This window comes from Melampsora larici-populina, assembly GCF_000204055.1.
Source record: "Melampsora larici-populina 98AG31 unplaced genomic scaffold MELLAscaffold_8, whole genome shotgun sequence".
Classification (NCBI taxonomy): domain Eukaryota; kingdom Fungi; phylum Basidiomycota; class Pucciniomycetes; order Pucciniales; family Melampsoraceae; genus Melampsora; species Melampsora laricis-populina.
This window is the reverse complement of record NW_006768772.1, coordinates 1053000-1078321: the sequence shown is the minus strand read 5'-3', so window position 1 is coordinate 1078321 and position 25322 is coordinate 1053000. Positions and strand designations below refer to the sequence as shown.

At 39.2% G+C, this 25322-nt stretch overlaps 3 protein-coding genes across 3 annotated transcripts; 2 read left to right on the top strand and 1 right to left on the bottom strand.

The window, feature by feature from the left end:
* Positions 1 to 993: 993 nt before the first annotated feature.
* Positions 994 to 3534, bottom strand: MELLADRAFT_47483 (uncharacterized protein; the record flags this gene model as incomplete). Its single annotated transcript, XM_007407092.1, has 10 exons — positions 994 to 1295; positions 1384 to 1493; positions 1560 to 1893; positions 1989 to 2119; positions 2150 to 2190; positions 2274 to 2567; positions 2647 to 2934; positions 3019 to 3114; positions 3196 to 3239; positions 3312 to 3534. The coding sequence occupies 10 exons, from the start codon at positions 3414 to 3416 to the stop codon at positions 1257 to 1259; spliced, it is 1482 nt and encodes a 493-aa protein (XP_007407154.1).
* Positions 3535 to 3938: 404 nt separating this feature from the next.
* On the top strand, positions 3939 to 4711 carry MELLADRAFT_104120 (uncharacterized protein; the record flags this gene model as incomplete). The annotated part of the gene is made up of 4 exons (XM_007407245.1): positions 3939 to 4078; positions 4112 to 4201; positions 4287 to 4324; positions 4500 to 4711. The coding sequence occupies 4 exons, from the start codon at positions 3939 to 3941 to the stop codon at positions 4709 to 4711; spliced, it is 480 nt and encodes a 159-aa protein (XP_007407307.1).
* A 4943-nt stretch (positions 4712 to 9654) lies between these two features.
* Positions 9655 to 10005, top strand: MELLADRAFT_124501 (uncharacterized protein; the record flags this gene model as incomplete). Its single annotated transcript, XM_007407246.1, has 1 exon — positions 9655 to 10005. One exon carries the CDS (start codon positions 9655 to 9657, stop codon positions 10003 to 10005), a length of 351 nt encoding a protein of 116 aa, XP_007407308.1.
* Positions 10006 to 25322: the final 15317 nt, after the last annotated feature.

The window sequence follows — 25322 nt, the reverse complement described above, 5'->3', positions numbered from 1 at the left end:
AGAAGAAAACTATAATTTAACTTACAAAGCAGTATCAATCCATATGAAAGCCTTCATAATCAGTCCTAAAATACATCAATAAGTTGAATAAGACAAACAGAGTAGAACAAAAGAAGTCAATTCTTGATGAAATTTCAATCTACTTTCTCAATCAGACATATTACAACTAAAACAGATATTGAGAAACCATGGTTGATGTGTTTGAGATGAATATTGACAATCATTCTTTACTACAGTAATAGTTTCTGATATATTAGTTGAAGTCCAAGCTGTATGATTTGCTTCAAGATGATTTTGTTTACCATCTTGTTTGGTATACCTGACAAGCCAAAAGTGAGAAATCTAAAATCTACTCAGTGATATGCATCAGTTTCAACAAATGCAAAGCAACGACTTACTTGTCAAATAAGTCACACTCTCATCACCTTGAGCATCAAGTCTTTGGTCCATTGAAAACCGACAAGTTTGAGTTTTTCAAAAATCTATCAAAGTTTCCATTGAAGGCACCATTGTTTGATGCTGCAGGGGGGACTGAAAGAGATTCAGCCATCATTGTAGTCCATTGGTGTGTATCTTCTCTGAGTTGTAATTTTGGCAGTTTGGTGGCTTTGTTCTTGGGATGTTTCTCTCCTCCAGGTGGTCAGTCCACAATTGATTCCTTAATCATGATGTGTATGACCTAACAATGTCATTTGCCACAGTAATTTAAGACAAGTTAACAGCTGCCAATTACAAACAAGGGATTAGATGAATACCCTTGATATCTCAATCTAATGTTCTTGTACAAGACTGAAGATTTTGAGCATCCAAGGGCAGTGTAAATGCCATTTTCAGAAAGAAAGTAGCAAGTCACAGAGACAATTGTTTTGTCTGATTTTCCTTCAAACCATCCAAGTCTTTGTCTTCATGAAGACCAATATTGCAATTTGACAAACTTTGTCTGAATGGCTTGGATTGGAACATGTGGCTTATGGGGCCCAAACATATCAACTTGAGGTAATCGAAGACTAGTTAACCTTGAAAAAGAGAGAGAATACAATGATCATGTTACAAAGGTAATACATAAAAGAACACCAACTTAAAGGACAGGTTACAGGTTGGAATTGTAGAGGTTCAACTATAGTGAACTTTGGATGTCATGATTGAGATAAAAACAATCAAAGAACAGACAACAACACTCATATCTATCGCCTCTCCCTACTTTTGGCGCACCTCATACATACCAAGAATCTGAATAATTCTTCATATAAATTTGCTTAAAGTTTTGAAGCACCAGGAGTGATCTTAGGCAATGGCTAGAAAAGATTCAATCAAAACAGAACTCTCATAAGTTTTACAGTTTACAAGAAATTGGAAAGTGACAGAATTAGAAAAGAATCAAACCTGATAATTCTGACGGAATTTATAATCAGGTAAAGTATCTGCTGATCTATTCTTAAGTGAACTGATATCCAACATTTCAGGTCTCAAGTCATCAAGAGTAGGAGCACCAACTAAAGAAACAAAGAATAAGTAATCCGAAACAAGATCATAAGATATTAAGAAACTTTTCACTCAACTCAATCTCATATCCATTTCCAATTCATCTTTCAAAATCTGAATCGCTCTTACCACACCTGGAACTCCATAAGTAGAATAAGCATACAGAAATGGTCTACCGATTCCAACAGCTTTAGCACCTAAACACAATGCTTTTAAAACATCACTTGATCTTCTAATTCCTCCATCAACATAAATTTCAAATTTGTTTAAATCATAAATTGATCGTTTTTTGAATTCTTGGACTACTTCTTCTAAAACTTCTATTCCCGATCTTGCATAATCTAACTGTCTTCCACCATGATTAGAGAGAACGACACCTTGTAATCCATATTCATATGCCAACACTGCGTCCTGAGAGTGCGACACCAACCAACCAAAATCAATGAATTAATTGCTTCAAAACTGATATGTGAGATTTTGAGGAAGATAAAAAAGATGAACTCAACTTCCCAGGTTTGTACACCTTTGAGGATTATGGGTAATTTGGTTATACTCTTGAACCAAGGTATATCATCCCAACAAAGACTTGAATCTATAAAACTACTGATTGCTCTAGTAGCACCTTGTGATTTATCTACTTTTCCAGAAGGTTTTCCACCTTTTATACTACTTTCATTCTCTTGAAGATCAGATCCCAGGGTCTCAAACCTATGAATATCAAAATTCGATCAGTCCAGAGAATAGGAAAAAAAGATGTTCAATTCAATAATCATAGTAAGGCCAAACTCAACTTTAATCTCATATCCTTTTCTCTTCTGCCTAATTGGGGAGCATCGACAGTAATAAATAGAGCTTTGATCCCATTTGCTTCAGCTCGTTTTACTAAAGCTTCAGTTTTCACTCGATCTGCATTCACATAGAGTTGAAACCATTGAGATTGATGCTTCGGATTTGAAAGTTCTAGAAATGGTACTGATGAGAGTGTAGGAATCATCTGAATTACATCTTCTATTTCTGCTGCTCTTGTTAAATTCTTTTCTCCATCAACATGACCTAATTTTCCTAATGCAGTAGCAGTAATATAACTATTTATACCGAGAAAGTGTGTTTTAATCAGTTACTTTGAATAGACCATTTGAAAAGAAGATAAAAAAAGGACTTCACATAGGTATAGAAGTTTTAGAACCTAATAAATTAGTCGAAAAATCAATCTTAGAAACGTTTCTTAAAATTCTAGGACGAAACCAAATTCTTTGAAACGCTAAACGGTTTTCTCTCATTGAAATTTCATCATCTGATCCAGATGAATAATATGCCCATGCTTGTGATGAAAGTTTGGTTTCTGCTAATGATTCAAAATCGTATAAACTTAAACAATTTGATAAAGGTGGTAAGCTTTCAGTTGTAGTTGGATGGGGATTTGGGTTTTTAGCTTTTTCTATTAATTGAAGTCTGTTTATCACGATTCAAGATGACAATGTAAGTATCGGATAGAATGAGATATCTACAAGATAGGAATGTGAGAGGTTGACTTACGCTTTTAATTCACTCGGATCGACTTTCCCTAAATGTTTTTCTTTGGGTAAATATTCTTCTATGGTACCAGGTGGATGAATAGGGTCGTACGCTTCACTTCAGTTTCGAAAGTACGAAGCAAATGTCAATCAAATTGATCCTTATCATCATCTGAAACAATCGATATCAAAAACTTACGTTGCATCTGCTCCAGCGTACTTCAATAAGATCGCTTGACCACCCTTAAGATAAAGAAACAAGTTTGAATGAGTTTGATGTTCTTATTTGTTTTGTTTTGAAAACTCTAACTAAACTGGATGATCCGGTAAGAATTCGGTAACATCAAATGCATGTCCATGTATCACTAGCCAACATGAATCTAAAGTTGAATGTTGTTTGATTTGGTTTGCTTTCAACATTTGTTTTGATAAAACGGTTGATGAGAATTTCTAAAGCTGAGTAGTGATGTGTTGGAAATATTGGTTTTCTTGTTTGTGAATTTGTCTGAAGGATGAGTTCGATGTTACAGGTCATTCGGCATCGACAGCACAACCATTATTTGAACGTCCGCTCTCAATCAGTGCACAAATTAATAAGAACTCAACAATCTCTTATAAGTTATCGAGAACAACCGATAAGTATGCTCAAAAATCTAGTTCACCTATTCATAAACATTCACTCATCAAAATAGTAGGTGAAAACATACCAAGTGTATGTAGTCAAAGAGACTTAAAAATTATCTTGGATGCAATTTGAGATTCTTCACTTTTTGTTCCAAAATGCGCCATTATATCTATGTATGTCTTTCATCGACTCTACCCCTGCATCGATGGGTAGGGTTTACAAAGGGCTCAAGGTCGTTTGGATCTGTACCACCATCACAAAATGCTACATTCGGTTGAGGTATCACCTCTCCGTTACTGCTTTACGTCCCGCTAGTCATGTTCCGAGCCACCAGGATTAGTAATTTCAACGAAGGTGTCCTTGATGAACAACCATATTTTGGAGCAAGACACTCAATGCAAGTTCCTCACAACAGATGGCATACAGATGATTTTAACTATGTAGCCTGTTTAGCAGTGTAAAGACAAACGGACTTGTGTAAAGTTGCTAGTGCTCAACCAACCAGAAAAGTCGGAAATAGAGAAGAAAAAGGCCCTTGTTGCAAGCCCAATGATGAAGAGCTCAGGAAAAATTGGCCAAGGTTTGTGCATCGCAGGGCACAGCGGATGAATATTCCATGGGCGATTCGAGCCACTGTAACCCCATGATGATATCCGGGTAAACAGAAAGTGGCTTGTTACGCTATTAAACAGGGGGATCGTTGGTAAGTCAGGTGATGGTTTCGAGGATACGTATTCACAGGGGTTCACTCACGAAATGGAGCTTGGGCTCTGCAACGCAATTGCCTGTAGAGAGGACCTGTCCCGCGGCATATCGAAACTCGTTTGCAGGAATTCTGGAGAGGTCACCAATTTATTCAATCAGGTTCTGAACAAAAGGCCTGGCACACGACATTGATCAGCTCAAGACTTACAAGCCATCGACCCTTGCGGGCGAGCCATCTGGGTTCAGAACTATTATCTTTGCAAATCAAACGGGACTCGATAAATCAGTTTCATGGGAAAAGCTAGATAGAATTCATGATCAACTCACTGCACAAGTTTTGAACATGGCGCATGAAACTGGCGCGTTTTTCGGATTTACCATGTAGTTACAGACTCTACAGATCGTACAATTAACAAGATGGAATTCAATTAAATCTCGTCAATGGGTGACGAGTCCAATCAGTCTGAAGAGAAATGAGGACTAACTTGTGGCAATCTTGCAAGATTCCCCCGTATTGCCCATTATCTCCTTGACATGTGATGACGTTTTTGTTTTTGTTGGTCCCGTCACTCTGGCTCTGGCGTCTTTGTAATGCGTTACCTTCCTCAGGAGCCCGGGGTTGGGACTCACGGGCGTGACTAAGAACGAGGAAATGTATTGCGAGGATTAGGGGAAGCAATATTATCTTCATATCGATATCAAAACTAGTGATTGCACTGCTAACGAGAATGATCGACTCTGATTGATGACTGACTGACTGGAGCAAATTCAATTTGGAAAAAGGGAAGTGGATGAACAAAGAGAAAAAACGCAAGAAAATAAGAGTTTATATGTACATATGGCTGTCTTCTCTCATGTCTCGCAACTCTAAACTTAACAAAGTCCCGCGCTCGCGCATCCTCGCGAGGCGTCGAGCGAGGGACTTATGCCAAACTTGTACAAACTCATTGCTCTAAACTCAACAAAGTCCCACGCTGCGTCTCGCAGCGTGGGACTTTGTTGAGTTTATCATTGCTCAGGGTTTTGGATTTTGCAGGGAGCGTCCTTTGAACGCTTCTACCGTTTTCCACACCGAGGATTCGGATATGGTCCAAAACAAAAAGTTGTGCGCCGGCCTCCGGCGCATAATGTACATATTTTTTTTCCCGAGGAATGTACTCCCCTCCACCAAAAAATGACTGCAAAGTTTGGTGCTTGAGAGATACATGCAACATGTAGACCGCTGTGTAACTGCTGTGAATCCTTTATATCTCTCTGAAACCTCAAACTTTGAAGAGCTTTCATTTGTGGAGGGGAGCACAATCCTCGGAAAAAAAATATGTACATTATGCGCTGGAGTCAGGCGCACAACTTTTTATTTTGGACCATATCCAAATCCTGGGTGTGGAAAACGATAGAAGCGTTCAAAGGACGCTCCCTGCAAAATCCAAAACCCTGAGCAATGAGTTTGTACAAGTTTGGCATAAGTCCTCAATTGAGAGGTGTCTCACGCTGCAGTCTCAACAAAACTCTGCAGTCTCTCGATCACTCTTGATTGTGAGATTCCACGTCACCTCAGATTTTCCTCTCACAATAGGAAAGGGTTAAACTTAACAAAGTCCCACGCTTGCGCATCCTCGCTAGGCGTTGAGCGAGGGACTTACGCCAAATGTGTACGCTCCATAACCTCAGAGATTTGGGTTTGGCAGGGAGCTTGCTTCAAGTCCTTATAACTTTTTTCACACCGAGGATTTGGATATAGTCCAAAGAGAGGACTTGTGCGCTGATATCTTGCGCTGAGACTACAATTTTTTTTCCCAAGGAAGTTGATGCCTTCTTGCCAAAAATGTGCTTCAAAGATTGGTCTTAGCAGCAAATTTGGACTCGAGAGAGAGGTTACATGTGTAATCCTCTGTTAAGAGCCAATATTTGATGCACATTTTAGACAAGGGGGCGGCACATTCCTCAGGAAAAAAATATGTACCTTATGCGCCGGGGTCAGGCGCACAAGTTCTTCCTTTGGACCATATGCAAATCCTTGGTGTGGAATAAGCTATAAGGGTTTGAAGCAAGCTCCCTGCAAAAGCCAAATCTCTGAGCTTATGGAGCGTACACATTTGGCGTAAGTCCCTCGCTTGACGCCTCGCCAGGATGCGCAAGCGTGGGACTTTGTTAAGTTTAGGAAAGGATGGCTCTGTCACCAGTCTGTGACTGCTTGTGCTCCACTCCAGTAAAAACCCCTACAACTGTTCCTCAAAGGCGCTGACGTTGGCAAATAATCTATGTAGTGATTTTGAATGTCCTGAGGTTGCATGATGCTTGCCTTGAGACAGGTATTGCTTGCCTGCAGACCGGTCTCTGCCCCGGCAGCGAAACGCCTCCAAAAGGTCATTTGGATGATCGACCTTCAGACCGCCTGGGGAACCGAGGCCGGTCTACAGACAGGCCAAACCCTCCGGTGGTGTACTTAGATTAATTGGTTGCATGGGAAAATTTGCCGGAAATTATGTCACCAACACTTGGAAAAGGCGGTCAGAAAAGGGTCTGTCAATGCTGCGTGAGTGGTGTGCCGTGCGCACCACCAACACAGATGGCTCGGATTGAAAAATACGAGGCATCATTGGATATAAACCCTTGGACAGATCTTGTCTGAGGTGTTGATCCAAGGTATCTTTTGGCACAAAAAGATACCTCAGATCAAAACCTTGGAAAGATTCTGTCTGAGGTTTTCAGTTTGATGATACCTTGGATTTTTCAATCCAAGGCATCTATGTTGGCTGTGGTGACTGTGCCACGTTTGTCCAGGTCACGGCGATGCAACTCCTTTGGCGGTTGGATCCCTAAAGAATGAGTGTTCAGGTTTACTGAACTGTTTGATCTTATGTTTACCTGTAACTAGACTTGAGGCGGGCACGCCCGCCCTTGAAATTAAGTAGTGGATGAAAATGTTCAATGCCAGAAAATCAAAGCAGTTGAATTTGATTATTTTTGAATTCATATCAATATAAAAATTAGAGAATAGACTTGTTCAAACATAAAAAAGACATTTTGAGACAAAAATTGAGAGCACAAAAATTACAACTTTATTATTGTGTATAGCCTGTACATGGAGTTTATGAGATGTACAGAGCGAGAGGAAGCGAGTCAGTTTTTATTCGACTCTCAATTTTTGGGGGGTCTCTCAAAGTAGGATTTCAAAATTGAGAGTCAAAAGATTTTAAACTCTCTCGCTAGTGACATTGCTCATTTCCACCTACCACACATGAATACAGTCTAATACAGCGTCATGGCAGTGCAAGGGAAGTGGTCGATATACTGTGACATGCTTGGATAGAAAAGATACGGTTCAAAAAGGTTCAAAATCTTTTGACTCTCCATTTTAAAATCCTACTTTGAGAGACCCCCCAAAAATTGAGAGTCAAATAAAAATTTGCTCGCTTCGTACATCTCATACCCTCCATGTACAGACTGTATGCAATAACAAGGTTGTAATTTTTTTGCTCTCAATTTTTCCCTCTAAATTTCTTTTTCTATATTTGTACAAGTCTAATGTGACCATACAATTAGTGAGATTATTATCATTCATGTAGAAGTAGGATAGAGTCATGCGTCAAGTGATAGTTTATTTAGCAGACAGCAACAGTTTTAGGTTCAGATAGAGACATTATTGCATAATCAATCAAGCAATACAATCCAATTTTTTCTCAAACAATATCCTATATTAATTTTAGTATGAAATCTTTGTAGTTGGAACTTATTTTAACAAATTGGAATTGGGGAAGGAGGGAGTTGGCTTTGTAAAGATGATCAGTTGTTTTGTGAAAGACATGTCCTCTTCATCTAAAGAAGATGTTACTAACACTTAGGGCGTGTTCACTGAAGAAAATTCTGACCAGAAATCACATTCTGTAATTTTTTAATGCAAAAATGAAATATGCACTATTTAATCATATGTCGGTAGTCATTTGCTTTGAAAGAGTCAAGACCAATTGAGCCCTTGAGGTGAACATAGCAAGCTCCAGAGTTTACATCCCAGGATTGTGTTCCCTGACCGGAGTTGTTACTTTATCAATATTTCCCTTGCCATTTGATACAAATCAGGTTCAAAGCATTATGTGTTGATCCATACCCTCCTTGCATCAACATGTTTTGATGCCAAGATCCTGATGCTCCCTTCTTCTCCAGCTCAAAAGATCTCATCACTTCAAGAGAGGGGTTGTGGTGAGCTCACTGGTCATGACTTGCTTCCAAAGGCAAACACATGGATTTGTCAATCACTGGCCAACTTCACGAGGTATTTACTTGCGTATAACAAAGCAACCAAGACTAACCCAACTAGTCCCACTGCAAACATTAAACAACTTCCCCAAGGGGGCAGGAAAAAATGATTGGGAGTATGATTTGTCATAAAATGGTCTATCACTCCACACCTGAGCCATAAAACCCACACTACATATGTGTGGCAGGCTCAGTGAATATGTGGTTATCATGTACATACAGTTCTGCTCAGTTATCTGCTCATCAGGATAACTTATTCATATGTAATACATGCTGTAACTTCTTTCAGATTGAAAAAAGCATTCAAAAGATTGACTACATACACTGACTCAATGTTTTGGTGTGATTGCATCAACTCAACTGCATGTAACACCCGTTCTGTTACTAAGAAATAGCTTCAACAATATTGCCTGAGCAGCTACAGAATTATATGTAGTGAATGTTTGGGAAAAAAAATCCAAAGTCGAAAAAGTTACATGTGGCATAACATGTGATTTATTTATTCTGATGGGCAAAAAACTGAGCAGACCTGTATGTACATGATAGACAACTATTGACTTAGCTTTCTGCACATATGTAGTGTGGTTTTTATGGCTCAGGTGTGGAGTGATAGACCATTTTATGAAAAATCATACTCCCAATCATTTTTTCCTGCTCACTTGGGGAAGTTGAATGATGTTTACAGTGTCCTACAAACATTTCTCATGAAAGTCTCATGAATGTTTCAGTGTGGACATATAAACCTGAAAATGAGACAAGCAATAGACCACCTTGATTGGATTCAAAGACATTTTCTTCAACATGTCAACAATACTTGACCGCCTGTTGTAACATAGGGTAATGGGATGTTGCACTCAGCAGAAATTGATGGTCTTAAACAAAGGTCTGAAAACCCGAGATCAGACATTGATTTTGCACTGTCACTGTCACCGTCACTGTCTGAGGACCTCAACAAAGGCAATTTTGGCTTTGGTCATGAAAACTGTTTCACGGTCTGGTCCAGCTTTTACAACAACTGTTTGGTGTGTGCACATCGCCATGCCACAGAGTTTTGGACACAGTGATAGAATCATGAAACTCAGCTTCATCACAACCATCTTGTTGGAATCCATATCATTTAGCCAAGCCTTTGGTTCAGTGACTGAAGGTCTCAAGAGTGAAAAAGAAATGATATCAGCTGATGGGGCTGTAGTGAAACCCATTGATGCGCTGGCCAAGCTCAGACAGAACCTGATGATGTTTCAGGATGTGTACAATGCTATCTACATGGATGGAGAAAGTGCTTGGACCACAGCAGTCAAACATCATCTTGATGTTCAACCGGGACATGGGTGGTGTGAAAGTGCATGTAAATCACTCACTGAACCAAACACTTGGCTAAATGATATGGATGCCAACAAGATGGTTGCAACAAAGCTGTGATTCATGATTCTATCTAAGTGGTTGACTAAACTTTAGATATGGAAGATTGTGACAAAGATTGGGGTGAATATCTTAAGACTTGTCAGGATTCTAAAGCAACAACATGTGGAATATTGTGTGTGGGTTGGGTCCAGATGAAACTGATAGTATCTTGGCCAATTAAAAGGGTAAAGTAAGGGACCATAAATTATCAGAGAATTTGAAGGGTCTTGAACTTTTCTCGCCGGCCCGCCAGCCGCTAGCCATTTCACATTATTTCAAACATTCACAGTATTTGAATGTCACTGTGTGTCACACACCTTAATCCTCCCAACTGTGTGATACCAAGGATGATGAAATACATCTCCAAATCCTTTTCGGTTGCCTTGATCCTTCACTCCTTTAAAAAAACATGTATCAATGAGGGTGATGGTAGTCAGGGTGAAATGGATGGTCTACCAAAGGTGGAGATCAGAATTGGGAAGACAATTAGCCGTGTTGGTCCTTTGGTTTTACTAAGTGCTTCTTGCAAGACTGCCAGCGGTTGGGAACTTTTCACTCTATGCTACTGGAGCAGTGGCAATCAACACAATTTTAAATATGACTGTCTTTTTGAATGTGATGGCAATTGGGATCACAGAGGATTTGTCATCTGAGAATGGCGGAAGGATTTATCCATACTTGATATTGATCTATGTCTTCTTTCAACAATATCTTGACATCCAATCCACTTCTTTGAATGGATCTTCCATGCACTTTCTGATAAGTTACCATTAGTAATAGCCTTTATGAGTACATTATTGGTTTTGCTCAGAAATGGTACATCAAAACGTCCTCAACTTGTGATGTTGATACTGGTGTAGGGGATGATCAACAATGTTTGATGAATGACCTTTGCCATCTTTGCCATAATGAGATTCTATGTGAGCTTGTCAATACGCTTTGATACATGGCAGCACTTTATGGGAATATTTCAATGATATTATATATGAAATGCTATGAAATGTACACTGCGGTGTCATACGTACTGGCCAGCATCCCGCGGGCCGCAATCCGACTTGAACATTTTCACAGGCCTTTGAATGCTCTCTCAATTATGAGCTTAGTTCATGTTTTTGACAAAATCTACAATTGGCTGATGAAAATTGTTGGAAAACATACCCAGGCAAGTGTGCAGGTTCAATGAACAACTCAGTAGGATGGCTGGATAGGCAGCACATCATCAGCAAATCAGTTGAACTTTTACATTTTTTGTAGACTGTCTGAGTTGCTGTCCGTCCAACTCTTCCCAACCATTGCATCATTGAGCATAATGCTGTGTTCTTTTCTGCAAGCAAGAGTAGCAGGTTTTGAATGCAATAAGAGACTAGTCTCTGCCTTTTTCACGTTTTGGTGTACATGGATTTAGTTTTTCATTGTAGAGAAGCTCATTGTTTTGTAACAGCTATGCCCTTTGATGCTTCACCACCTTTTTTTGCTTCCTGCTTGGATTGCGTAGATTGATTGGTGTTTGGAGTCTCCTTTTCTTTACATAAAAAGTGCCATGGTGCATGGAATACACAGAGGTATTTTATCACCGCTGCTACAAAAGGTAAACCTTTATGTACAAGTGTTGGTCAGCTTTTCTGCAATCGAGAGTATCAGGTTTGACTGCAATAAGAGACCAAGAAAGTGCCATCACAATAGACCAAGTAAATCAGTTCTTGATTATTATTTACGCAACCTTTATGTGATTGTCAACCTTATCTGCAACAGTACATGGCCATCCCCACTCGCAGGATGTGCCACACACTATCTGTGTGCATAGAGGGCTGTGATTAAGTACTTACATACATAGACCGGTTGACTTGTATGACATCAACTGTACATATTAGGTGTTGAATGTAATAAGAGAGCTGTGTCATTGCAATAGAGCCTGAGAGAGTATATCAATTCTCAAACAATATTGCACAAACTGCATGGGGTCATCAACCTTATCCTTGAAATTACAGGACCATCCCTGCCACACATGCTGTAACACAGTCTCTGCTTGCGTAGAGGGATGTAGAGGTTCAGCACCATTTTTGTCAGCCTAACTCTTCAAATTGATGACGAATTTGAAAGAGCAGGGTGAATTTTGTTACTCACAAAAGTTATATCTTTGAAATCTAAATAGACTTATCTATAAATTCAAGAAGTAGCTTTATATTCTTGGCAAGCAATCTGTAAAAGTAAGAAACAATTGTTAGTTTTACTGTCTAAGGTGCAGGATGGTTACTGCTGCCAGTATGTTCAATGCACTCACGAACAAATCTTCTTAAATTGACCACTAAGAACAGCGGTTATATTTAAGGCTTGCTTTGGCAGTGGTCCAATAACAGTTTATCGGAAAAAGAGGAAAAGATTAGAGAATTACTGGTCAACAAGAACTACCAAGTTGATCTACAGCAAAAACTCCTTTAGATAAATATGAAAATAGAGGAAAAGGAACTTGTTTGAAAGTATGAGGGAGTTTATAAGAAGAAAAGTAGTATCTAAGATTCTGATTGTATAACGGTCTGGGATTTGATCAAGTTGTAAGTAAAAAAAGGTATTTGTATTTAGCTTTAGTTTATAAAGTTTTGTTACGATAAGTTTGGTGTGTGATAAGGGATAAAGATCCTTTTGTACTTCGAGAATAGCCTATCTTTATACCTTTGAAAATATATATTGTTATAATTCTTTGTCCAGGGTTCAAATGTTGAGTTTGCCTAGTTTCTCGCTATTGCCTTGTTTCATTAAGTAACGGTCGTTACCGCCTCTTTTAATTCAGCTTGGTCAGGGTTTGAAATCTTGACTGGGTTTGGTCTGAACCCCTTTTTTAGTTTGTGCTAGTCATAATCATGTTATGCTGTCATTTCTAATTATGATCTCTTTTATTCTAAATGCCTTGTAATATATCTTTATATATAATTTTTTTGGTACACTCTTGATACTGAGTGATAAGTGTTGTATGTATTTTATTCTAAGGGTTCAACCCAATATATATTCTTGTTAACAAGCTAGAGGTTCTGCTCCGCAGAACCTCTTACAGTTGACAATTTTTCATGTCATATGAGATGTTGGTTTGGGATAGCCTTGGTCAATTGTCAGATGGTTAACTTGATCATATTAAGTTGGTGTAATGTTGGTGGATATAAGTCTGTGAATAAATTGGTTACAAAATCCAAGGACTCCTTGTATTTTGGTGTCCCAGCCAAATATGTTGGCCTAGTGCAATAATTGAGATCTTCTTTTACATCACTGCATCTGTGAAAGAATGTTATGACATCACTATGTATCTTGATTTCTCTTAAAATACCTTTTTAGATTTAATTTCTGTTTTCCTTTTTCTTAATCCAACTCATAAATTTTTTTGGTCAACAATCTTCTTTTGTATGTTAAATACTCTGTGATCAATGTGTGCCAGGTGCCAGATGATTCAGAAAGCTAACAACTTGAAACACCACAGGTGTAAGCTGGATTTCTTTAAATGATTAGTTAGTTAAAAGAAATCAAACTCATAAATTGTTTTGGTCAACACTCTTCTTTTCTCTTAGATTGTTCAATAATTCTTGAGCAGTGTGGGTTAGCTAATTCACAAAGGTATACAACAACTTGAACAACCACCAGTGTAAGTTGTATATGTTTAGATGATTAGTTAGTTAAAAGAAATCAAATTCATAAATTGTTCTTGTCAACAATCTTCTTTTCTCTTAGATTGTTCAATTCTCTTTAATAAGTGTGTGTTAGCTTATGTACAAAGCTAACAACTTGAAGTTGAACAACCAGAGGTTATTTGTTCTTTTACAATTTGAGTTTAAACTTTGGACTGTCCTGCCCGTGAATTTCACTTGATTGATCATTACTGCGGCAATTCAAGGAATAACTGGCATATGTTTCAGGCAGGGCCACTCATTCTTGGATGGGTATCAACTTGAGATTTTGAGGAAAGGTACAGATTGTTTTGAGTAAGTAAGTAATGGTTGGGCCTGAGTTCTGATGTATTAACCTTTTTGTTTATGTTGAATGGCCACGCACATTCCCAGTCTGCCACCTGATACTATATAGGGAGAAGGGAAGATGATTGCAATTGAGGAACAGATCTTCTTAAAAAGGACTGATGGGTCAAGAAGGTGTAAATTAACCATGAAAATGACTTAGTGGGGCCAAAGAGCTGCTATGAGATGGATTCCAATACACAAGGACAATGGATCTATCCAGGACCCCAGAATGCCATTGCTAAAGGTAGTCTAGTAGAAACATCAGACATCCACCCCTGCCAAAATTTCAAGTCCCCTCCTCCATTCACCCATAGATATAGGGGAGGCCTAATTTCCTTGGACTTTGTTAGGCCTTTCACAGTGTTTCACAAGTCCTTTTGCAACTCTGAAACTATCACAGGCATACAAAAGACTTTGACTTTATTGGCTAAAGTAACTTGCCACAATTTATAAGTCCCTGTCAAAGACTTGCAAGGCTGGCAAGGGCTGGCAATAACTGAAGTCAGAAATGTGGTTTTAATTAGAATGGGTATAATCCCATTAAGCGTAGCTCTGTAGGAGCTCAAAAGGTATGTTTCTACTAGAGTACCTTTATTAGGGGCATTCTGGGGTCCTATTTCTCCATGGTGAAAAATGATTGAGACTGGAATTTTGATGGTATGCTTCATATTGGTCTGAAAAATATGAAAGAATCAGTTAAGTCAAACTGTGCTACTTTTGGCCTCTTGGAAATTTTTGGCTGACATCAAAAAATGCAAGCACTTAGTTTAGTAATTTACAAGCTTTTTTATGACAGATAAAGATGCAGGACTTGGTCACCAAATTTAAAAGCACCAGTGTCCATGATTGGCACAAACAATCCAAAAAAATGACAAGTAAAGGACAATATCCCCTCTGTTGAACATTTTTTGGAGGATTTTTCTGGATAAGCATGTAATTCATCACATGTGATTCGTTGAAACTGTATGGCAGCTGCTGACCCAATTTACATTTGCAATACATGGGTCAAACTGATAACAATTTTTGATTTCATACCTTGTATCTATCCAAGACAAAGGCAACAAGAGATCCAAAACAATCCCCATATATCACAAATGGCATTCCTGATATGGCCTGATTTCTCCAGATTTTTTGCACTGCTGCGAGCTTTTGAAAACCATAAAAAGCATCAGAAATTGCTTCCTGAGTCTATGCTGAGACAAATGCTTCAAGCAAATCCAAAAAACATTCCAGCACAAAGAGCATTGTATCTCTCCCTAAATTTGTTTTCACCAATTTTGGGCCAAAACTGAGCCCTCAATTTCAGAAACAATTCTTTGTCAATTCTATAAATTCAATCATTTTTCACCATGGATAAATCCATTATCCTTGCAGTGATGGAGACAGAGCTGCAAGGTCATCTGATTTCCTCCCAACTAGTCTATCTTTCCATTCAAGCAAGGCACAAAGTGCAAGACCCGTCCATGAGAGTGGTTGACTTCAAGAGGACTTGAAAGTACACTACGTAAGCTCAGAGAGGAAAGGCCTACGCTCTAGATCTTGTTGAATAGAATCCAGACTAGAGCAATGATAATGTATGACAACACTTTCCGTGAAGATCTCCAATTTACAGTTGTCTCTGACATGACCAATCTGTGCTGTAAGCCATACTCCATCAAAACCCATACAAATCTGGCCATCTGCAGAAAAATTGCAGGGAAAGTGGGTACATAACCCATAACTTTGTAGTACCCCATAACCCATAAGGTTTTTGAGGGAAACCAGAGTTCATAACCCATAAAAGTCAGGGGTCATTTGAAAAAAAAATGACTGAGGGAGGCTTGAAAAACTCTAAACATAAAGATTTACAGCCAAATCCTATTGATACTAACACTATTCAACCTTATTTAACTTTCACACACCGCACATCACAAACTTAATTATATTATACTTCCTCCGAACTTGTCTAAATACATTGTGGCCAATATTGAGGAAGGTTTCAAGAAATTTGAAAATATGCAACAAGAAGCAAATGAAAAAGAATCTATAGTAGGAAACCTCCACCACCACCATCACAAAGCCTCAGACACCATGCTATCTTACTTGGAAAGTGACAATGCACAACAAGTGCAGGGGTATGATAGGGCCATCCAAGCCTCTGTTAGACACTGCCAATTGCTACATGTTAAAGCTGCAAAGCAGCACAGCAGACTCTTTCTGACATGTTTTTTAAGGTTTCCCAAGAACTTAAGTCAATTTTTTGTTTTGTACAATCTTTGGCATAACCCATATTTTGTCTGCAAATATATAATTATGGCTTTTGAAAGAGATTGAGGTAACCTATACTCTGGCAAAACCCATACTTTTGGGCAACATTTTTTGGGTATGGGTTATGTCAGAGATGATGTATAAATTTAAGATGGTGGATTTTTTTTGGCTCAAGGAGAAAAAAAATCCTTTTTTTGTGTCAAGAAAAGGTGTAAGATTGGTCTTTTGTTTCTTAATGGTCGTCTTTCTTGTCTTTCTCTCTCATTGAATCCATAACAGCAGATATAATGCACTTTTTTTAAGCTTGTGTAAGTTGTCTCAGAACTTGTTTTTTCTTATAAGGAACAGTGGCTTATATTTGAGCACTTTTTATGACTCCTTGTGATTCTTTAGCTCAACTTGTGCTTCAAAAATTCACTCGGAAGTTGTATGATTCCTGCTTGGAATTTTTGACTTGAACCCCGCTAATTTATCCTCTGGTCGTTTTTTGTCTCATTTTTATGATCCCTTTACTATTATCAAGAATACACTTACAACCATTCTCATCTTGAACATCCAGTTAACATTAACACACACTCCAAGAATACATTTACAACCATTCTCATCTTTAGCATTCAGTTAACATTAAGGGCGCGTTCACTTAGCCGCAAATTCTAGAAATTGCATTCTGAGTGACCACTTTTCTACATGTAGAAAAGTGATTTTTGTGAAAAAAAAACAAAAATCCATGTTTTGTGAGAATTTGTGAAAAATGAGGTAATGACATGTTTGCTTAGATGAGCATTAAGGACAGAAAGTGATTCATGTGATCACATATGATCACTCTTCCTTTTTCCTATGATTGTGATTGCCATCAATTAGTTCCTCATCACCATGTCAAGTTCCTCTGATACAGACTCTGATTCCTCATCTCAATCATCCTTTCGAAGACCAATCCAACTTCTTAAGTCAATCATTGAAGCCGGTCAAGCTTATATAACCTCTCTTTCAAGCCCAAAGATTCCTTGTAGGACATCAAAACTTCGAGGAAATGAATATACACAGGAGATTCTCAAAAGCAGTGATGTCCGGTTCAGAGAAGTGTGTCGCATGGACGAGCTGGCTTTCAAGGGCTTGATGAAAGCCCTTGAAGGTAAACTTGTCGTCCACCGCAAGCGTAGCGTATCAAAGGAAGAGCAAGTTATGATCTTTCTATACATCATTGGAAACTCGGGAACCGATCAAGCGGCTGGAGAACGATTCCAACGATCAGGACACACAATCAGCAAATATTTCAATAGAGTCTGCCAAGCAATTGCATCACTTGAATATATTTATATCGTACAACCTACTGGTGGTGAGGCTTGTCCAAAGGAGATCCGGAACAACCCTTGAATGTATCTGTATTTTGAGAAGTGTGTGGGTGCCATTGATGGCACCCATATTCCTTCTATTGTCCCACCTGAACATCAACCAGCTCATCAAAATCAAAAGGGGGACCTTAGCCAAAACGTCCTAGCCGGATGTTTGTTCAACATGCTGTTTACTTTTGTATATGCTGGTTTAGAGGGATCTCATGCAGACGCCCGTGTTCTTCACCCAGCCCTTGAAGAACAGCGGTTTGTAGTTCCAGAAGGTAAGCTACTTCCTTTCATCTTAGATTGATTTTTATTGACTTTGTGTGTGTCAATCCCTTTTCAGACCGCTTCTATGTTGCCGACGCTGGATACGCCAACGCTCTAGGATTTCTTGCACCTTATCGGTTGGTACGATACCACCTCAAGGAGTGGAAACACTCTGGTCTCACACCCCAGACAGATAAAGAGCTTTTCAATCATTGCCACTCTTCACTTCGAATCATAATCAAACGGATCTTTGGTGTATCAAAGATGAGATTCCCAATACTGGCTCTGATGCCTTCCTACCCATACAAGATCCAAGTCTTGATTGTGATAGCTTGTTGTGTACTACATAATATTATTCGAATTGAATCTGGCGAAGATGAATTCTATGAGGAGTACATGTTGAAAGAGAGATTGGAACAAAGGTTGGGTGGCAATAATGAAGATCCTGACTGGGTTGAGCCTAGCTCTACTCAGCGTACTCAAGCATCTGAGCAAAGAGATCAACTTGCTGAGCAGATGTTCAATGATTATGTTGACGCACCTGTGGCACGTAGACGAGTCTAAAGATGTTATTGTACGTTTATATTCATTATTGCTTTTAATACCATCATCTCATGTTTTCATTATCTCTTCTGAAAGTTTTGTCTGATTCGTCTGGTCATTGTTGTTTGTATCACATTGGCCATTGTTTGTATCATCATTAAAAGGAGAAAATCAATAATTACTATATCATATGTGTTTTTGTTTTTTGGTTGAGTTTGGAGATGAGATACAAAATAAGAAATGAGACTTGTTTGTTTGCTTTTTGAAATACAAAATAAGAAATGATAGAAAATGAAATACTTGAGTTCTGAGATACAAAATAAGAAGTGACACAAAATGAAAAACATGATCTTTCATTTGCTTCATCTTTATCTACTTCATCTACCTTTTGATACTCCTTCAAAATACCAGCCTCGCTCTTCACCCAGTCCCATCTGTAAGCAGCATCCATATGATAAAAAAAGGATGCAGTGTTGTCTTTTTTCAATTAATTGGCCACTAGAATGATATGATGTTTCTTGAGTTGCTTGCCACATTCCTTGTTGAAGATAATCATTGCCTCTTGTTGCATAGGATGCTGTTCAGATTTAATTCTGGCAATCACCACCTTATCACTTTTGTTCTTCTCCTCCAAGCCCACAACTCTCTCGACTGCTTGATTGATTGATTCAGCCACTAATTTAGTTCCTGTGGTGCGTGATCGCTTAGAAGTTGAAGGTGCTGAATTGGCTGGGCTTCTCTCGCTGTGTACAAATTGTCTTGCTGGGGCATCATCATCATAATCCCTGTCGTCTAGGGCAAGTTCAGCAGCTGTGAGACGTTGAGCAGAAGCTAGATGTCTTGCAAACTTTCTAGTCGGTTCATGTTATGAATGCCAATCATGTGACTGTTGTTGTTATTACATCATAGTGTGTTTGCTAATAACTCTCTCTATGTAACATTATACTTATAACCTTATTAGAATTAGTTATATTTATACTGATAGTTTGTGTGTTGTTTGGATTGGTTCTCTTCTTCTTTACCTTTCCAATATTGTCTAACACTTTCTCTCAGGTATGTTTACTATTTGAAATTTACCTTTCCAATATTGTCTAACACTTTCTCTCAGTCGTGAATCCATCTTATCAGTTCACTAGTACTTTCTGACTTGATAGCAGTAATCAAAAAGGAATCCAGAAGAAAAATGAAATGATCAGATTGATTGAATAGAAAAGACAAAAAAGAGTAACCATTGAAAAGAAGCAATAAAAAGAGATAAAAACCAATGAAAAAATATCTTACAGCTCTTCTCTGCTTTTGTGCAGCAGCCGGTTTTTTACCTTTGATATTTTCAATGTCAGATTTGTTTTGTGAATCAGAGACATGAGATTGAGCTTGATCTTCATTTGAGTCGTTCTTGTTCTCAGATGCAGTATGTCCTACGTCATAGATTGGGTCAGCTTGTATCAAAAATAGTAATGAATATGATAACAGAGCGATAGAGATGGAACCTACCTTCATCATTCTCATTGGAACCAACAGATATGGGAGGTGCAGTCGGCTTCTTCTTGCTTTGGGTCCCAAAACCCTCATTCCCGTTAGCCCGTAAGTGCTTCTCTGGCATGATGGCGGAGACAGCTTTGTATGCTGGAAAACTGTTGTTCCGAATTGGTCTGGCATCGTTGTTCCCAGCCTATCATGAAATTATTGTATTAAATCAAAAGAGAAACAAAAAAGTGAACATACAGAAATAGAATAGTACTGACCACATTGATCCAGTGGTCCCACCAGTCCTTCTCCGTGTGGACCTCACCGGTTACAGTGTTGGTTCCAGGAGCACCAGAAGAGTCCATAATCTTATCAAAAGCTTTATAAGTGACCTTTAACTATGTATCAAACAAATAAAAGAAAGAGTATAAAGACAATAGAAGCAAGATGGGCATGAGTATAGGTTCTAAAACAATGAAAGTGAGTATGAAGAAAGATGAGAATTGATGATATGGAAGAGAGATTGATTTGGGCTTGAATCCTGTCAATCCATCCAGATGTGGTTTTGAGCAGCCTGAATCCTATCAGAGCTGCACCACTTGGAAAGGAAGGGTAGTGAGAAAAGGAAAGGAATAGATAGAGGTAAAGGTAAAGAACAATCTATACCTTTTGAATTCAGTTTTTTTAATCTTGACAGTGTTGCAGTTACTTTGAACTTACTGTTGTAATTGATCAAGACCTGCTTCCAGGCTTCATTCTTGAGGCCACCATTGTTCCCTTTTCTTAAGTCGGTTTGATGTTTGAACTCGTCAATGAGAAAGAGAGTTTGGTGTTGAGTCCATAGACCACCAGCAGCCTCCTCTTCTTCCTTCTTATCATCTTCAACTTTACTAACTTCATCTTTGTTCTTGTCTTTGACTTTGATCAACTTGCTGATGGAGGTTGGTTGTGATTTCAATTTCGATTTTGCTTGCAATTTTGATTTCAAGTTCGATTTCCATTTCGATTTCAAGTTTGAGTTTGAGTTTGAGTTTGAGTTCAATTTAAATTTGTTTTCTTTGGCTAGCTCAATTTCCACATCATCGTTACTGCTATCTTCAGATTGAGGCATTGAGTTTTGAATGAGTTGAGTGCAATTCAGAAGGATGGTTATGGTGAAAGAAGGTGATGGAAGGGGGGTGTTGAGGGGTTTGTAGTATTGCGTACGTGAGAGTGGGACTTGTCACAACTTTGAGAGCATCCGTACGATAGAAGGGGACTTGTTCAATATTGGAAAAAACTTTGAATCACAGAACATGATTTCTGTGTACAAGAATGGACTTGGATCGAATTCTCGAAATGAGATGAGAAATTGCATTCTACAAGCATTATGTGATCTGTAGAATGCTTGTAAATAACATATCAAACACATTTCACAGAATGTGATTTCTGTGCATCACAGAATGCAAAATTTCACCAGAAATTGCTTAAGTGAACGCGCCCTAACACTATTAGTCTAAAGATTCTGACTCTAGTCTTTTTCATACAACCCTCCCACCCTGCAGTTTGATTCTTGCACCATAGGAGGGCATAAAACACTTGACAATACTTGACAGAGTAAACTCTTTGTGTAAGGGGTTCCAAAAAACATCCCCCTGGCGAGTGCACATGGTGCACACGCATCTCTAGGTACAGGAAATGTTGACAATAGTACTTGGACACTCAAGTAGCCCTCATTTCTGATAATCTCTCCTAAAAACCTATTTTGCTAGGAGAGGTCCATCCCCATTTCTAAGACTAACTCCTCCCTAAAGAGTGACCCAGTTTTTGGGAGAATTCAGGGAGGGGTTTTGTGCCCATGTCCAAAAATACCTAGATTAGTGCTAGATTATTACTGTAATAGACAAAGTCTCTAATTAGGTAATTATAAATATTGCCATCCAGCAATAGGGTGGTTCAAGATGAGTTTCACAAACAACCTGACACAGAGGCCCAATCTCCTTTTTTACGGTTGCTATCTGGTTAAAATTCTGTCTCATGCTCACGTGAACGGTCTTAAAATGGCAGTATATGGCCTTGTAAAAGAAGGGACAAAGCGTGGGTGCCTGATTTTTTTCAGTCGAAGTTTTTTTTTTGTGCGTTGTTTTTTCTGCATTTGGATTTCTTTGGTGTATAAGCAATGAACACCTTGTCATCCCCTGGCTACCCTTCCAACCTGGCACTCTCGCTCTCCACCAACCTGTGATTCCTCTCTTTTAAGGCTATATCCAAATCCAGATTCCTCTCTTTCAAGCTTTTTCCAATTCCATGCCTCGCGTCTCTGACAGAGTGTCTGCCATACGTGGCCTCACCAATCTCTATATCTTTGCGCTCACAACCTCTGACATCAACATTCCCGGAATCGCCGCTGATCTCAACAACCAACCTAACAGAAGGGGAAATCATCTTCCGTGGCAATCCAGAGTTGTTCAACTTGTAAAATGTCCTTTTTGACGTCAAACAGCAGTGGGGAGAACTGCTTGTTCAAGTCACCTCCAGGCAATATCTTAATGAACAGATACACAACCCGCTCCCAAACGCTTTTGACCTGCGAGATATGCTGTGAAGTCGAAGGACGGGTTTCCGTCAGGCTATGCGGATGACACCGGAAGGGTTTCACGCACTACTTAACCTGATTCAAGGCCATCCGATCTTTGTATCCTCTGGAAATAATCCTCAGCCACCTGTGGAGAAACAATTGGCAATCAAACTCCAGCGTCTTGGAAGCAATGGCAACGGAGCTTCAGTGGGGCGCTTTGCTCTTAATTACAAAGTTGAACGAGGCTCTGTAATCAATTGTACTAGGAGGGTCATTGCCGCAATTTTAGAAGTAGGTGCTCATTACCTCTTGTGGCCGAACTCAAGTCGACGGAAAGCTATCTCCAAAGGACTTCAGAGAGATGGTTTTCCAGGGTGTGTGGGCTTTGTTGACGGAACAACAATCCCCCTGTTCCAGCAACCTGGCCGCGATGGCGAGGTTTTCTTTGACCGATGTAGAACTTATAACCCAACAAGGGTTATACAGAGCTGGAAGAGGATAATCTACTAATAAAAAGGACTAGTAGAAGTTGTCTGAGACTGCTCTTCTAAAACAACACAATCAGGAAAGGCTCTGTTGTATTGAGTACAGATAAGGCACCAGAGAAATATATCTTCACACGTATTTTAACTTTAAAAGTACAATTGTTATTACTATCAACACTGCTATAGTGTTATTCCAAATGATAACTGAAGAAATAAGCAATATCTTATTGATATTATTCCCAATGAGTCTTTTTGACTATAAAACTAAAGTAAATTTCTCTTTATAATTGTAATAAAGGGCATATCTAAGTGACCAGGTACTATGAAAATAAGTTTATAATGATAAACAAAACAATAACTGCGTAAATGATAAAGAAAAAAGGGGAAGAGCAGTCCCAAAATCCTCTCAAAGTATATATAACAATGTACTCCAACTTTTACAATGGTCAACAGCCTCAAAACCAATCAAATCCGCCCAGAAATCCCTAAAAACCCTATGATGACGCAATGTAATGATTTTGTTACTAATAAATGATGTAATTTTCACAGCCAAAAGTGATCAATGACGCAATAAGATGATGTACAGCACTTCTTATGATGAATACAGGTGATTTTTTTCCTTGTAAACTAGCTGAAACCCAATTTTTGAGATTATGAATTTTTTCAGATGTGCTCCAATTTTTGATTACTAAAGTGCATCTTGTAGCCCTCGTGTTACTGATCATTTCTGACACCCATATGACCTATCTCTGATGAGTGATGAGTAAGATATTGAGTTGTGAAGTTAAGGTTTTGAGCATTACATGTTGACTTGTGACTGTAAATTTGAGATTCACACCAATTCTTTATTTGCCTTATAACTTTTTTCATACACCTCCGCTACTATTGATTTAAAGTTTGTACATTATGTAATCCATTCTTCTGCGTTGAATGAGCCATCTACCAACCTAATCTGACGTCATTTGACATATATAATAAGCTGAAAACCTTCATTTTTGACAAAATTCACCCATTTTCTCCACTTTTCACAGCTGTTACTCTCTTTCTCTTGCTCATGTAATATGACATCATCTTCTGTAACCTTACAAATCCCGGAAAATTTTCTTGGAAACCTTAAGGGCGTGTTCACTTAATCCATTTCTTATCCGAAATTTCCAAATGGAGAATAGGAAATTCTGTGGCGCAGAAGTTTGGAACTTCTGCGTCCCGAGATACTTGTGACCTGCTAAGTATCTGGTGCTGGAGCGCAGTACTTGTCTTCACTGATGAAGATGAGGACTGCTCAGCTATGGGTGTGAAACACCTAGCAGGCAATGAGGCACGAGAGTCAGACTGGAGTCTGGAAATGACTCTCTGTGACTTTGCCTCACAACTGATGTACTACTGAGAGTAATGGGCAGGAGACCCTTCGAACCCAATCAGGGGCGTGAAGGATCTTTAGAGCCGAGAACCTGCAAGGGGCTCTAACCCACTCTTGAAAGTACAAGGGCCAATGATGACATGACTCTCAGCGTCACACCTGGCGCTGAGACAAAGAATGAAATGCTTTACAAAGAATTGGAAGTGAAAACAGGCTGGCAATACAAAAGCTTGAACGCAATACAAAAAGCGTCTAAACATGACGAATACGTCTAGCCAGACGTTTAGTTTCGCTCAACGTCTTCCTGTTATATGGGCGGATGTACAACTTATACGCACTAGACCTCCAGCGACCAGCCTTCATCAAAGATGTAACCGAACAACCCAAATTCGCTCGTAACGAGGCACCCCCAATGCGTAAGCCGTGACCTGACCAAGATGTCCTATCGCACGGGTTGTTATTTCGTAGGAATTCGACTACTTTGTTGCGTCGAAGTGGCTCTTTCAAAGTTTTGCCGGAGAAAAGCGGATCTTGGGGGCTGCTTCCTGAGACGACCAACAAACCTCTCAGAGCTGACACGGGGTCGAGATGATTTGGTTGGAAACGGAGAGTCACTATTTGACTTTCTCCAGGTGCAGCCGTCTTCGCAAATCGTATTTTAATCGATGCCAGTTTTCCGTCGTCGCTTATTTGAACGTCTTTCCGGCGCGGGAAAATGCCTGAGTTCTCATTTAGAACCAACTCGCCCAGTCGCGCTAAACCCCAAAACCCGGTCAAAATTACCGCTCGCAAGACCAAACCATTCCTAGTATTCAAATCCAGTGCCGACACCAAGTCGTTTACGTTGGACAATGTCAGGCCTACTCGTGATTTTAAGCTGCGTTGAACCTCTACCTTCTTTGTTGCCCTGATTAAAATTTTTAAGCGGTGAACGTCCACGGTCGGGAAAATGGCATCGTGAAGGGTGTGCCACATGCGCAGACCCGTAATGTACTTCTTGGTAGTGCCACTCATGACCGTATCTCTGTGATGCGACGAGCCGCACCAGAGCACAAAGTGATAAACAATTTTCGT